Source organism: Cricetulus griseus, chromosome 3 (assembly GCF_003668045.3).
Source record: "Cricetulus griseus strain 17A/GY chromosome 3, alternate assembly CriGri-PICRH-1.0, whole genome shotgun sequence".
In the NCBI taxonomy this organism is placed as follows: Eukaryota; Metazoa; Chordata; class Mammalia; order Rodentia; family Cricetidae; genus Cricetulus; species Cricetulus griseus.
Window position 1 is genome coordinate 60,635,989 of NC_048596.1, and position 15,891 is coordinate 60,651,879.

Here is a 15,891-nt window from a genome sequence, read left to right on the forward strand (position 1 = left end):
GTGAGGAGTATAGCTGTGGTTAGGGGTACAGCTGTGTCTCCAAGCACTGTCCTAAGAGCACAGTGTTTGGTGATGATGGAAAATAAAGCATAGGCAGGTCATGAATGAAGGATGTCCCACTCAATCCACATGTTCAAGAAGACAAGGAAGGAAAAGATGTCCCTCTTCATCCAAATCAGCTGGGAGAGAGTTTCTAGGTTGAAAATTAAAAGCAAGTGAAATATATGTGTTTTGAAAATGCTGTGGTACAGATGATAAGGGACATTCACTCCTCCTTTTGCTGACAGCAGAGAATTTTGAGATGATCAAGTTTGGAAACCAGACTTTGAAGTGGTAAATTGTGGTGTTTTCTCAGAAGATGACAGACATAGCAATGGACCCAATACTCTCCATCATGATGTTGACTCCCAACCAGACAAGGGTGACAGAGTTTGTGCTGGAAGGGTTCTCAGAACACCCTACTCTACGATTTCTCCTGATAGGCTGTTTCCTGACCCTCTACACAATGGCTCTAATAGGCAACACTGTGATCATTGCTTTGGTCACCTCCAGCAATGGGCTGCACAGTCCCATGTACTTTTTCCTGTGCAACCTGGCCACCATGGATATTGTCTGCACCTCCTCTGTGCTGCCCAAGGCGCTGCTTGGCCTGGTGTCTGAGGAAAACACCATCTCCTTCAAAGGGTGCATGGCACAGCTCTTCTTCCTTGTGTGGTCCTTGTCCTCCGAGCTGCTTCTGCTCACAGTCATGGCCTACGACCGCTATGTGGCCATCTGCCATCCTCTGCACTACAGCTCTAGGATGAGCCCACACCTGTGTGGGGCCCTGGCTTTGGGTGTGTGGTCCATCTGTGCTCTGAATGCATCTATCAACACTGGTCTGATGACACGGCTGTCATTCTGTGGCCCCAAGGTCATCACCCACTTCTTCTGTGAGATCCCCCCACTCCTCCTGCTCTCCTGCAGCCCCACATATGTGAACAGTATTATGACTCTTATGGCAGATGCCTTCTATGGAGGCATCAACTTCTTCCTCACCCTACTCTCCTATGGTTGCATCATCGCTAGCGTCCTGCGCATGCGTTCTGCTGAGGGCAAGAAGAAGGCCTTTTCCACCTGCTCATCCCACCTCATCGTGGTCTGTGTGTACTACTCATCTGTGTTCTGTGCCTATATCAGCCCTGCTTCCAGCTACAGCCCAGAAAGAAGCAAAGTGACTTCGGTGCTGTACTCAGTCCTAAGCCCAACCCTGAACCCCCTCATCTACACCCTGAGGAACAAGGATGTCAAGCTCGCCCTGGGGAGACTCTTGTCCTCTTTCTCTCATTAGGTGAGATGTGCAGGCTGATCCTACACATGCTTTCCTGGGAACAGCTTCAAGCAGATGAGGTGGACCTGTTGTTGTTTCAGAAAACCATTCTCTGGTGCAAGGACTGGACAATTCCTCTTAGTGTAACCTCAAAAACAAGAAGATTCCCAGAGGCAATGTAAACAAAACACTCAAGCTTTATTTCCTGATAAACACAAACCATGTCAAAAGTAATTAAAGTTTATCTAAATGTTGATTCCATGATCCTGATCTGGAAGATTTTCAGTGGTTGATGATGGTGACACTCACAAAACAAAGCCCTTTCATCCAGTGCCACCCTGTAAACGTCACAGGATTTGTTTCAGCATTGTGGCTAAGAATCTAGATGTCACGAAGAAACCTGTGGGGCCAACATTGAGTGACAAAGGATTTCCATTTCACAGCTTCTGTCTGAGCTGTGGCAGTCAAAGCTGGTAGCACTGGCCTGGAAGGGCAACTAGTGGAACAGAGATAAAGTTTAAGTTTCAAAAGTGAACTCAGGGCTGTTAGCCTGCTTTATTTTCATGATGATGAGACAATTGAACTGATTGTAATCAAGTGAACTATTTTATGTAATCAAGGGAAAGGTGAACTATTTTCAACAGTTTGGGAGAATGAGATGAGGGTCTACGCACAGAGTGTGGAGTATGGAGTGAGTGCTTCTGCACACCAATAACAAAAATAAACAGAAAATAGATCAGAGACAGAAATCCAAAGCTCAGCTCTTCTTTTCATTCAATATATGTTGATTCTAGCTGTTCCCTTCTCTCATCCCCTCCCAGAGCCTCCCTACCTCCCGACCCACCCAATATCATATTCTCTCCAGCTCAGTCCGGTCTGTCTTTCAAACAAACCAAATATGAATATCAAAATAAACAAATGCCAATAAGACAAAAACGGCACAAACACAAAAAATTTGTGTTGACCATCTGCTCCTGCCTAAATCTTTAAAAACCCATTGAGAACAGAAAGGAGGAGGGTAGGAAAAGGAAGGGGAAGCCCACCTGTGGCCACTGCTAAGATAACGTGGGAAGTCAGCTCAGCGCAAGAAAGGCAGCATCTGCAGCAACTGCTGCTGAAAGAAACATTTCTGTATCATTTTCAAACTAAACACATTCTTCACCAACTTCCGTCCTGGAACCTTCTTATATGCTCTACCACACTAGGACTTGTGAATAAAACCAGACATGCTATATTAATTAGGTTTTCATCCCTGTTACCAAAATGCTTTCCCCAAACATTTATTTTGTCTCAAGGCTTCAGTGGCATACAAAATGTTTATGGCCTTGTGTAGGAGCCCAGCAGATCCCACAGTGGGCTGGCTATGGGTGTAGATCACCATGGAATGATGCAGGGAGACCAGCACCAGGTGGGCAGAACACAGAGCAAATGAGCAGGATGCTGGTGATGGTGAAGCCAGAGGACAGCTTGCTAGCAATAGGAATAAAATCAGCACCTTTACCTAGGAACCCTTTGCAGGAGCCTGCCTCCTTTCTTCTGGAGACTCTGAAGGTCCTTGAGGGAGACCCAGCCTTTGTTTCTTACACCATCCCGTCAATTTGTGCCAGCCTTCAATACCCAGTGGCACTCTGTACTCACTGGCCACACTGGCCTTAGAATCAGATAAATGATCTGAACATTCCTTCCCGCCCTCCATTACAAATTCCTCAATCTCACCCCAGCCCTATAGCAAACCAACTGCACAATACTCCCATATTCCCTCTCAGACTCAACCCTGGGACCTGCCGCAATGTCACAGCAGATCAAGTTTTACTTCTCCCTGTGGGCCCTTCTAGCACTCCCTTCTAGATCATCCCAGATCCTTCCCCTCAGCCCCCAATACCTATAAACATGCTTTACTCCTGACCCCCAGTGGCCATACCTGGTAGCAAATCAAAAGCACTCCCTACTGGGCAACCCACCGCTACCACATAGTCCTAAGTCCCAGAAGGACACCAGAAGCAAGAAACAGAACACCCAACTAATAAAGACAGGATATAAACAACTAGAGTCACGATTATCCCAAACACAGATGTCTAGACACCAATGCAATAATGCAATCATTAACACCAAAGACAACATGTCTCCACTAGAACCCAGCAAACTTAATTACACCCTGAGAAATGCAACATAGCTGAAACAGAAGATGAGGGCACCAAAACAGTTATTATGAATATGTTCAGCGATCTTAAAGAGAATAGGGAATAAATTCCTTAATAAAATTTGTTTTTTGTTTGTTTATTGGATTTTTTGTTTTATTTTGTTTTTGAGACAAGGTTTCTTTCTGTAACAGTCCTGGCTGTCCTGGAACTCACTTCGTAGGCCAGGCTGGCCTGGAACTCACTGAGATCTGCCTGTCTCTGCCTCCTCAGTGCTGGGATTAAAGGCATGCCACTACTACCTGGCTTGTGAAAACACAAACAACCAGTGGAATGAAGTAATGAAAAAGTAATGAAAATAGTTCAGGACAAGAAATAGAATCATTAAAGAAAACTCAAAATGAGGTAAACTGGAAATGAAAACTTTGGCAAGTCAAAACAAACAAACAAAAACCCCCAAAAGTAAGCCCCACCAACAAGTATAAGAAATGGAAGAGAGAATATCAGGCATTGAAGACAAGACAGAAGAAATGGATACCCCATTCAAAGGAAATATTGAGTGCAGAAAAAAATTCAGACATGACATATCCAGGTAATCCAGGACACTATGAAAGAAACAAATGTATGAAGAATAAGAATAGAGAAAGGAGAAGAAATCCAAGTCAAAGGCACAGAAAATATTTTCAACAAAATTACAGAAGAAAATTTCCCTAACCTAAAGAAGAGGTGCCAATCAAGGTAAAAGAAACATACATAGCATCAAATAGACTGGGCCAGAAAAGAAATTCTCCATTACACATAATAATCAAAACACTAAATGTACAAAATGAATAAATGATACTAAAAGCTGTGAAGGAAAAAGATCATGTAAAATATAAAGGCAGACCCACCAAAATAACAACTGATTTCTAATTGAGACTCTAAAAAGCCAGAGAGGCCTGTTCAGATGTTCTACAAACTCTGAGAGACCACAGATGCCATCACGCACTACTACACACAACAAAACTTTCAGTCACAATACATGGAGAAAGAAAGGCATTTCAAGATTAAAAAAAACAAAACAAAAAAAAAAACAAATTTAAGTAGGTACAGATCCAGCTCTATAGAAGGCAGTAGCAGGCAAACTTCAGTCTAAAGAGATAAACCACACTCAAGAAAATGTAAAGAACAAATGATTCCAAGAGCACATCGACCCCAGATGCTGTCTGGGAAGCCAGTACAAGACTGATCCAGACTCCTGAACATGGATGTCAATAAGGAGGCCTCTGCACGCCAGGAAGCCTCTGGTAGTGGATTAGTATTTTTCCCTGGTATAAGAAGGGACTTTGAGAGCCCATCCCACGTGAAGGGTTACACTCTGGCCCTGGACACATGGGGAAGGGCCCAGGCCCAGGCCAGGAAGATTTGGAGGACACTGCAGAGCCCCCGTTGAGGGACCTACCCTGCCTGAGGAGTGGTGGGTGGATAGGGTGGGGGTAGGTTGGGGGGGGGAGGAGGGATGGGGGTGAGGGGAGGGAGAGGGAGAAGGGGCTTACATGTGAAACAAGCTTGTTCCCTAACTTGAACTAATAAAAAAATAAAATAAAAAATAAAAAATAAAAAAAGAACAAATTATTCCAGACCAGCAAATCAAAAGTTGGGGAGCAACTATACCATACCAACAAAAAATAGGAAACAGCAAACAGTGCTGATTGATAATTCTCAGCATCAGTGGTTTTATCCCCCCAAAAGATACAAATTAACATATTAGATTAAAAAACAGGACCCATCTATTTGCTGTATCAAAGAAACACCTTATTATCAAGAATAGACATCATTTCAGGGTAGAAGGATAGAAAAAAATATTCCAAGAAAATGGATGCAAGAAGCAAACCAGACAGATTTCAAACCAAAACTAATCATAAAAGATAGGAAGGACACTACAAACTCATCAAATGAAAAATCCACCAACAGGTTATTGAAATCTTAAACATTTATGCACAAAACAAGGGCATCCACATTTATAAAGGTAACACTACTACAGCGAAAATCATACATTGACCCTCACACACCTGTAATGGTGGCTCCAATATACCCCACTGTTTCCAAAAGGCTGGCCATCCAAACCAAAACAGAACAGAGAAATTCTGTGGGCAAATGATGCCCTCCATCAAACTGACCTAGCAGATTTCAAAGAACATTCCATCCAAACAAAAAAGAATATGCCTTCTTTTCTCAGCAGCTCATGGAAGATTCTCTGAAACTGACCACATACCCAGGCACAAAGCAAATCTCAACAAGTACAAGAAAACTGAAATAACCTTTGTATCTTATTTATCCACCACGGATTAAAGCAGAATATCCATACAAAACTTACAAACCCATGAAAACTGAACAACTTACTACTGAATGAAAAATGGATCAAGACAGAAGTTAAGGTAGCATTTTAAAACATTACAACTGGATGAAAATGAAAGCACAACATACCCAAAGCTATGGAGCATAAAGGAAGCAGAACGAGGATGCAAGTTCATGGCATTCAACACCTAAAGTAAGAAAAAAACTTGAGAGATCTAATATTTGTAACTTGACAGCACACCTGAAAATGCTAGAACAAAAAGAAGAAATAATAAAAAAGTAAGTGGAAAGAAAGAAACTCAGGGCTGAAATCAACAAACTAGAAAAAAATACAATGAATAAATGAAACAGAGTTGGTTCTTGGAGAAGATCAATAAGATTGATAAACCCCTAGCCAAATTAAATAAAAGGCACAAAAAATTATCCAGATTAATAAAGTTAGAGACAATAAAGGAGGGCATCACAACAGACACCATGGAAATCTGGAGAATCATAAAGGCATACTTTAAAAATCTGTGCTCCACCGAACTGGGAAATCTAAAAGAAGTGGATAAATTTCTGGAAATATATGACGCACTAAAGTTAAATCAAGATCAGACAAGCAATGTAAATAGGTCTATAACCCCTAGAGAAACAGAGAAACAGAACACCAGTTAAAAAAATCTCACAACCAAACAGCCCAGGACCAGATGGATTGAGCATCTGAGCATCAAAGAATTAATGCCAATACTTCTCAAACTATTCAGCAAAATGGAAACAGAATGGACATTGCATAATTCTTTTTGTGAGGCCACAGTCACCCTGATACCTAAATTACATAAAGAACCAACAAAGAAAGGGAATAAAAGATCAATTTCTCTTAATTATGTAGATGGAAAGTTTTTCAATAAATTATTTACAAACTGACTGGGAAATGTGTGGGACTGGGGTGCATGATGTGAAATTCCTAACGAGTCAATAAAAAATAGGTTTAAAAAATACTTGCGAACCAAATCTAAGAACACATCTAAAAGATCATCCATCATGATCAAGTAGGCTTCATCCCAGAGAAGAAAAGATGTTTCAGCATACAAATATAAATGTAATATTCATATAAACAAACTCATAAACAAAAACCACAAGATCATCTCATTAGATGCAGAAAGACCTTTAAAAACTCCAACATTGCCTGGGCCATGGCGTCATCTGGGCCAGGGATGCTGCCAAGTGCCATGTCTGGTTCTATGGCCCTATGGCAACCAAGGTCTGAGCTGATGTCCGTGGCTCCTTACCAACAATGACCCTACAAATGATCCAGGTTTAGTCACCCACCTGAGACCACCTCAGAATCTGAGGGTCATGCCACTGCAGGGAGCCATATTGATCTAGGTAGCCTGTGCTGCCACCTGGGGCCATGGAGATGTCTGGGACTGGGTTGCTGCCTAGGACCATGTCTGGGTCCCTGGCCCTGCAGCAGCTTGGGTTTGGGGTGATGTCCATGGCTCCTGTTACCACTGAGAGCTCTGAAGATGCCCAGGGGCCACCTGGGGCCCTGCTGTTGTCTAAGGGCCATGCTGCCACCAGAGCCATACTTATCTGGGAGGCCTGTGCTGCCACTAGGGCCATGGTGACCTCCAGGACAGAGCTGATGCTGAGGGCAATGTCTGGGTCCATGGTTCTGCTGCAGCTGGGACAACATGTGTGGGAACAACATGTGTGGAAATCTGAGGACTGCACTGAGCCAGCCCTGCTCTTCACTGGTCCTGGGATAGATGGTCCTGCCCCTTGCTGGTCCCACTTCTCAGGACACACACACACACACACACACACACACACACACACACACACACACACACCTGCTGCACTTGGGAAAGATGGCCTCAATATTCACCGTGGATGTTCAACTCACCTGGGTAGCACACTAGAGCTGAACCTATTGTCATTGTGAGAGCAGGACAGTTGACCCCACAGCCCCATCTGACATGTGATGGCATGGGTGAGAGAAAGATGCTCTTCCTGGAACATTCATTGCCACCTGTGGCAGGTGAGAGAGCTGTCCCCCAGAGTCACTAAAGTGGGAGAACTAGCCACAAGCTTCTTACCAGCTGCAGCACACAGGAGAGGTGGGCCCTGCACCCTGCCTGGGCAGCACACTGGAGCTGACCTTGTTGTCAGGGTCACAGATGAGCCAGCGCTGAAGGCCAAAGAGCAGGAGAGATGGCTCTCCCCACATTCCACACACAGGACCCATATACCCCCTAGAGTAATTGGAACCGAGGGCTCTACACATTGCTTGGGCAAAAAAGTAGAATTGGCCTTGGTGTGAGAGTGAGTGGTCCAGATCCGAGGACCTGAGAATAGGAGAACAGGCCCTCCACTTGCTGCAGGCTGCATTGGGTGAGTTAGCCGAGGTAGTGCTGGAGAGCTCACCTGGGTAGTGAAGATAAGGGAAAGCTGACTAACCCAGCTACCACCCAAGCCCAGACCAGGGCTGTGAGTTACCCCCCCCCCAACCTCTACTGCATCTATGAACTATTGGAACAAGTAAAGGGGACAAACCTACAGATGTTGTGAGAATTCATTCCACCAATTTTGGGGTACTGGCCTTAAGGAGTGGTTTCTGTATACACACATGATTTCTTATTAGAAAGAGGGGGGTCTCACTCCATCTCTTGGGAGGCTGGAGCAGAAACAAGCCTTGTGATCTTTCACATCTCCCCTGGGCAGAATGACAGCAGCTGGATCCACAGTGCTTCCACCTTGCCCTGTATTCGTGAGTTTGTATTTCCTGTTGAGTGACCATAATAAAGAATTTTGTAAATTCTCACATCACTTGGTGCCCGTGCTGACAGACCTGAGGGCCATCTATAAAGTAATTTATCCGATGGCTCTCTACAGCCTGGAATACCTTCTTTGTTACCTAAAGGATGACCTATTATAGCTATTGACTTAAGAGACTGTTTCTTCACTATACTTTTACAAGAAAATAGGGAAAATTTTGCCTTCATGGTGCCTACTTATAACAACTCTCAGCTGGTCAAGAGATATCAATGTAAGGCCCTCCCATGGAGAATGTTAAATAGCCCTACCCAGTGCCAATGTTTTGTGAAAAAAAACATTGGAAATAATTCATGTACATTTCCACAATCTATAGTTTACCATTATATGGATGATACCTTATTGACTGATTCAAAGATAGACACTTTAGAAAAATGTTTCAAGAAGTAAAGAAAGTTTTGCCTCACTGGGGATTACAAATTGCTCCTGAAAAAACACAGAGAGGAGATTCTATTAATTATTTAGGATAACAGGTAGGTTTACCAGGCAGTGGTGGAGCACGCCTTTTATCCCAGCACTTGGGAGGCAGAGGCAGGCAGATCTCTGTGAGTTAAAGGCCAGCCTGGTCTACAGAGTGAGTTCCAGGTCAGGCTCCAAAACAATACAGAGAAACCCTGTCTCAAAAAAACAAAAAAAGACTATTTATAAAAAAAAATTAAAAAGATAGGTTTACAAAAAAATTAGACCACAGAAGGTACTGATCAAGAGAGATTGGTTTCCGACTCTTAATGATTTTCAAAGATTGCTAGGGGACAGTTCCTATCTAAGGCCCACTATTGGAGTAGAAAGACATGAACTTAATAGTGGTGATATATTATTTATGATTCATTAAGGCTTGCCTGAGGGTTCAGAAATCAAAATCAGCCACAAGCCATATAAGCCTTTAATCCTAGCAGCCAGAGGCTAGGAGTTAGTGGTACACACATTTAATCCTAGGACTCAGGATTAAGAGATAGATCTGTGTAAGTCCAAGACCACCCAGATCTACACAAGAGTGAATCAGTCTAAAAGAGAATTATGGCTCACACCTCTAATCCCAACATTAGGGAAGTATATAAAACAGAAGCAAGGTCTCAGTAGAGGCATTCATTCTCCAGGAATGGTTACAATCAGAGGATTGGTGAAAGCTGGTGGAGACAGGACCAGCCCATTCAGCCTGAGGTAGAGATAAAAGCTAGTGGCCAGCTGCTTTGCTTTTCTGAACTTCAGCTTGAAGCATGAACCCCAAATATCAGTCTCTGGGTCATTTATTCTTTTGTGTTACACTTAATAATTTGACCAAGAACCTTGAAGGGATACGGACTTAAATAGTCCAGGAGAATTATCAGCAGAAGATGAAAGAGAATTGGCTTTGGTAGAAAAGAAAATAAGAGATGTACACGTGGATCTTAACTACTTTCCTCTAGGGAATCCCCTTCAGGGATTTTGATGCAGAGGGAAGATATTATATTGGAATGGATATTTCTACCACATTACCAGAATAAGAAATTAAAGACATATGTGGAAAAGATCTCTGATTTGATTTTAAAAGGAAAATTAAGACTTCATCAACTGACAAGAATGGACCTGGCAGGAATTCTATAGTACCTTTAATTAATGAGCAAATTTCCTCTTTATGGAAAGATAATGAATATCGGCAAAGCTCTTGTAATATTTTTTGAGAAAGATTAGCAACAATTGTCCCCAAAGTGAGAGAATTAAATTCATAAAAAGAACTATTTGGGTCCTTCCCACGAATTGTAGTGAAAACACCAGTCTCTGGAACCCCCTACATTCTATACTGATGCAAATAAATCAGGAAATGAAGGATATAAATCAGGAAATTTAAATAAAGTGATTCAAAGCTCATATAACTCTATGCAAAAGTCAAAATTACATGCCATTATCATTGTACTACAGGATTTTACAGAACCTCTCAATATAGTTCCTGGCTCTCAATATGCAGAAAAAGTTGCTTTATACATTGAAACTATTGAATTTATTCCTGATGAAACAGAATTAAGTTCATTATTTATACAATTACACTTTACAATAGTCCACTGGAGCCTTTGAAAGAAATGCTTAATAAACAGGTAGAGGAACCAAGACCTCCAGAGACAGATTGCATAATGCCCACTAGCCTTGAATTTTCTTAATGCGAATGAGAAAGGAACAACAGCTCCAGAGACATTGGGCAATAGAAAAAACTTCTGAGTTAAATCAGTCTGTGTACTTCAAAGATGTGTTGACCTTAGAATGGAAACCAGGATAAGTGCCACGTTGGGAAAGGGGTTTTGCTTTTGTTTCCACAGGAGAAGAAAAGCTTTGGATACCATCAAAATTAATTAAGATTTGATTCAAACAGGAGAAGCCTCTTGATAAGGAGAAAAGATAGCTCATCTAACTAGTGTGATGATCCTGCAAGCTGTAAGGAAAACTCACAAGGGTTGGGACAGGGTTCTGTTTTTGTCTTTAAAGGAAAATAGAGATACCCACCTTAAAGAAATCAAAAGACCTTGGACATTTAGACATCTAAAGAAGAAAGAAAAGATACCCAGAAAAAATTACCAAGCAAAGAGAAATCGACCTATGGTACCAATAGTCTCTGCAGGGTAAAATCTCACTACCTAAACATCTCTATCTCTTTACTTCTCAGTTAGTGGTAGTTCCGACTCAATTAAAAATCAAAGCTGGCTTTGGAGTTGGAGCATGGCTCTCTCCTTTAAATCCAAGCATGTTGTTAAAAGAAAAATTCAGAGTTTCTGTTTCATATTTGAAGAACCAACTTGTGTGGGACAGAGGAAAGCCAAAAATCTAGTGACTATTGTCAAAACTCTGTTTCCTCCCCAAAATTCTGCTTCTCCCCATACTTATTTTCTTCAGATGCATATTTATCAAACATTTAAACTTTTTGTTTTGGTACTAATAACGTTTAATTTTCCACAGAGAACAATACATTTTCCTAACAGCAATCTTTGAAATCTCCAGAAAGAAGATGGGACTCCACAACAATTCTGCCTGGTTCATAATGATGCCATTGAGCTGATAAACACTACTCAAGGATCGGCTTTGGACCAAAACTTCTTGAAGACAGTTCCAAATCAGCTAGCTGAGATGGTCCACCTTCTTACAACACTCCTGCCAAACTTCAGATAAGAACTTCAGATAAGCCTTAGCAGTTACTCAGAGACTGGCTACAAATGTTACAGCTAGTCCTCTTGAGACTTAACCATTGTTTTCCATTGTGTAATTTTACCTTTTGTCAAAAATCAGGTGTCCATAGGTGTGTGGATTAATATCAGGGTCTACAGTTCAATTCCAATCATCCACCTGTCTGTTTTTATGCCAACAACAAGCTGGTGTTTTTCTGCAGATTTTTTATTTGAATTAGAAACAAGATTGTTTATCAGGCGTTGGTGGTGCAGCCTTTAATCCCAGCACTCGGGAGGCAGAGGCAGGCGGATCTCTGTGAGTTCGAGGCCAGCCTGGTCTCCAGAGCGAGTGCCAGGATAGGCTCCAAAGCTACACAGAGAAACCCTGTCTCAAAAAACCAAAAAGAAGAAGAAGAAGAAGAAGAAGAAGAAGAAGAAGAAGAAGAAGAAGAAGAAGAAGAAACAGATTGTTTTACATGACAATACCAGTTCCCTCTCCCTTCCCTCCTTCCCTAACCCCCTACTAAAACCCTACCAATTACATATCCTTTCTGCTCCCCTTGGATGGTGAAGCTTTCCATAGGGTGTCATCAGAGTCTATCATATCCTTTGGGATAGGGCCTAGGCCCACCCCTGTGTGTCCACCAAGCTGTTTTCATTACTATAGCTCTATAGTAGATCTTGAAGTCAGGGATAGTGATGCCTCCCGAAATTCCTTTATTGGACAGGGTTGTTTTGGATATCCAGGGTTTTTTGTTTTTTCATATAAAGTTGAGTATTGTTCTTTCAAGGTCTGTAAAGAATTGTGCTGGGATTTTGATGGAATTGCATTGAATCTGTAGATTGCTTTTGGTAAGACTGCCATTTTTACTATGTTGATCCTATCTATCCAAGAGCATGGGAGATCTTTCCATTTTCTGATATCTTCTTCAATTTCTTTCTTTAAAGCCTTAAAGTTCTTGTCATACAGGTCTTTCACTTCTTTCATTAGCATTACCCCAAAATATCTTATGTTGTTTGTGGCTATTGTGAAGGGTGATGTTTCTCTAATTTCTTTCTCAGCCCTTTTACCATCTGTATATAGGAGAGCTACTGATTTTTTTTGAGTTAATCTTTTTCCTGCCACTTTACTGAAGGTGTTTATCAGCTGTAGGAGTTCCCTGGTAGCATTTTGGGGGTCACTTATGTATACTATCATATCATCTGCAAATAGCAAAAGTTCACTGCTTTTCCAATTTGTATCTCCTTGATCTCCTTTTGTTGTCTTATTGCTATAGCTAAAACTTCAAGAACTATGTTGAATAGATATGGAAAGAGTGGACAGCCTTGTCTTGTTCCTGATTTCAGTGGAATAACTTTGAGTTTCTCTCCAATTAGTTTGATGTTGGCTGTTGAATTATTGTATATTGCTTTTATTATGTTTATATACATTCCTTGTATACATGATTTCTCCAAGACCTTTATCATGAAGGGGTGTTGGATTTTGTCAAAGGCTTTTTCAGCATCTAAGGAGATGACCAAATGGTTTTTTCTTTCAGTTTATTTATATCATAGATTAGCTTGACATATTTTTTTTTTATGTTGTACCATCTCTGCGATGAAGCCCTATAGTGGGAAATTACCAATACGGAGTCAGGTAGAAATATAAGGGTATTTAATAGGGAAAAGCCTTACTTACAGAGCGAACCAGCCAGCCGGTGGTAGTCTGTACAGCAAGAAGCAAAAAGAGAAACCGAAACCGAAATGCAGTCCCCCTACTCACTCTGACCACGCCCTCACAAGCCTTCCCAGGTACTCCTGTAGCCAGCCCCTAAGAAGGCGTGGCTACAGCTTCCCCTACAAAGCCCACTTGATCATGGTGGATGATTTTTCTGATGTGTTCTTGGATTCGGTTTTCAAGTATTTTATTGAGTATTTTTGCATCAATGTTTATGAGGGAGACTGGTCTGTAATTCCCTTTCTTAGTTGAGTCTTTGTGTGATTTGGGATCAGGGTAACTGTAATTTCATAAAAGAGTTTGGCAATGTCCCTTCTGTTTCTACTGTGTATAACAGTTTGTGGAGTGTAGGTATTAGCTCTTCTTTGAAGTTCTGGTAGAATTCTGCATTGAAACCATCCGGCCCTGGGCTTTTTTTTTTCTTTTCTTTTTTTCCTTTTTGGTTGGGAGAATTTTGACGACTGCTTCTATGTCCTTAGGAATTATAGGTATATTTAGTTTGTTTATCTTGTCTTGATTTAATTTTGGTATGTGGTACCTATCCAGAAAATTGTCCATTTCTTTTAGATATTCCAGTTTTGTGCAGTACATGTTTTTGAAGTATGACCTAAGGATTCTCTGGATTTCCTCAGTGTCTGCTGTTATGTCCCTCTTTTCATTTCTTTCTTAGGTGGATGTCAGCTATGAATGATGACATATATCTACTTTAATTGGAACACTCAAAGAAATCAGGGAATCAGTTATGGGTCATGTGAAGGGTCTCAAGGAAAGGGGAATAAGAATTATGCAATATAAAGGAGAAGTGTCAATAATGGAAGAGGAAACTTAAACAGAGTGAGGTATGAGAGGACCAGGTAGAAGAGGGAGCATGGGAAGGGATATCTAACAATGAAGACATTTGAAAAATCCATACAGAAACATACTACAGAAGAAATTTCCCAAAATATGTATACATACATACATAAAAGTGTTCAAATGGAGTTACTCTATAGCAGAGAAGCAATGCTTCTTGAAAATACCATAGGTTTTCAAATAAAAAAGCCCAGTTCCAGGTATGGAATAATCTCTTTCCAAGTTGTCAGTCAGTGGGGTCCCATAACTCCCCAAACTACAGGATACTTTCATTGCTCTTAATTACCATCCAGAACTTGATGGGACTTGTTACCAAAGATACCATGTGTATGAGTTATTGGACATGGAGAAATCAAGATGGGACTAACCTAGAAACTTTATCTCTACTGGCTAGCTTTCATGGTACTAGAAGTTTCTATGATGCTGTCAGGGAAGAAAAGTAAACAAATGTTTTACCTAGCTTAGAACCCTATGAGCTATCATGATAAATGTCCAGGCAAGATATCCACTGGTGAAATAATGACGTTAATGTTGTGGAAGTAACCTACAATTTTATAATTTGATTGTGACCCACTCCACAGATTGGAACTCATGCCTAATACTGTTAATTAGACCAAAACCATCTTAGAGGAGAATATAATATTGTTTTACTAAATAGACATAGTAATAAGCCTCCCTAAGTTCTTAGTTTTAGAAACGTAGATTTTAGAGCATATTTCATCTCTCATCAGAAAGACTTTTTTTAAGTAAATGGCAATTAGTAGAGACCCATGACTGGTTGACATGCAGAGAATAAGAGGCTATAGAGTAGTATTCAGCCATAACTACACACACACACACACACACACACACACACACACACACACACACACACACACACACGCCAAGGCCGAAGAAACAGTTTTGGGAAAGGGAACAAAAATATTGTAAGAGTTAGAGGTGATAGATATTTGCAGTGAAGCAGCGTTTACCCAGAGAGACAGGGCTGTTGCACACTTAAACTCACAGCAGTTGTGACTACATACTCAAGGCCTGGGAAACATCAAACTAGCCAAGTGGCAGCATGCAAAGGGAACGAGCTCATAAAGACTTATTTCTAGCTGAGGAGCTGTTGGAAGTTGACGACTACTGATGAGTGAGAGCCAGTTTTCTTCAGGGATGCAATCCTGGAGAGGCTATATGTGCTGTGGTAGATGATTCTAAGCCCATACACATATACACAGCACTGCATGGGTCCAGTGACTTTAAAAATGGGGCACATGATGCCACATACAACCCCTACACCTAGCCAGACTTCCCACTTCCTCCCCATAATGCCTGTGGGAGTAGTGCTAAGCTTTAAATGACACATCTGAGTGTTCCACCCCCTTTTATCCCCACGAGTCTTCCTGACCTTCCCATTCAAACCTTTTCCTCAACCCACCAGATGAAGACCAAGCCCCAAATCCAGTGCCCTGGCCTTGTCTGTCCTCTTCTGCTTGCATCTCAACCCATTTTTAGGCTTTTTCTAGAACCATCCAAACCTATCCCATAAACCACAAGCCCCTCCCATGCCACATCCCAACTTTCCACATGGCAAGATCTACCCAC

General features: G+C 41.5%; 1 protein-coding gene across 1 annotated transcript; it reads left to right on the plus strand.

The window, feature by feature from the left end:
* The first annotated feature begins 373 nt into the window (after positions 1-373).
* On the plus strand, positions 374-1,330 carry LOC100761217 (olfactory receptor 13A1-like). The gene has a single exon (XM_027409215.1). It carries the CDS (start codon positions 374-376, stop codon positions 1,328-1,330), a length of 957 nt encoding a protein of 318 aa, XP_027265016.1.
* Positions 1,331-15,891: the final 14,561 nt, after the last annotated feature.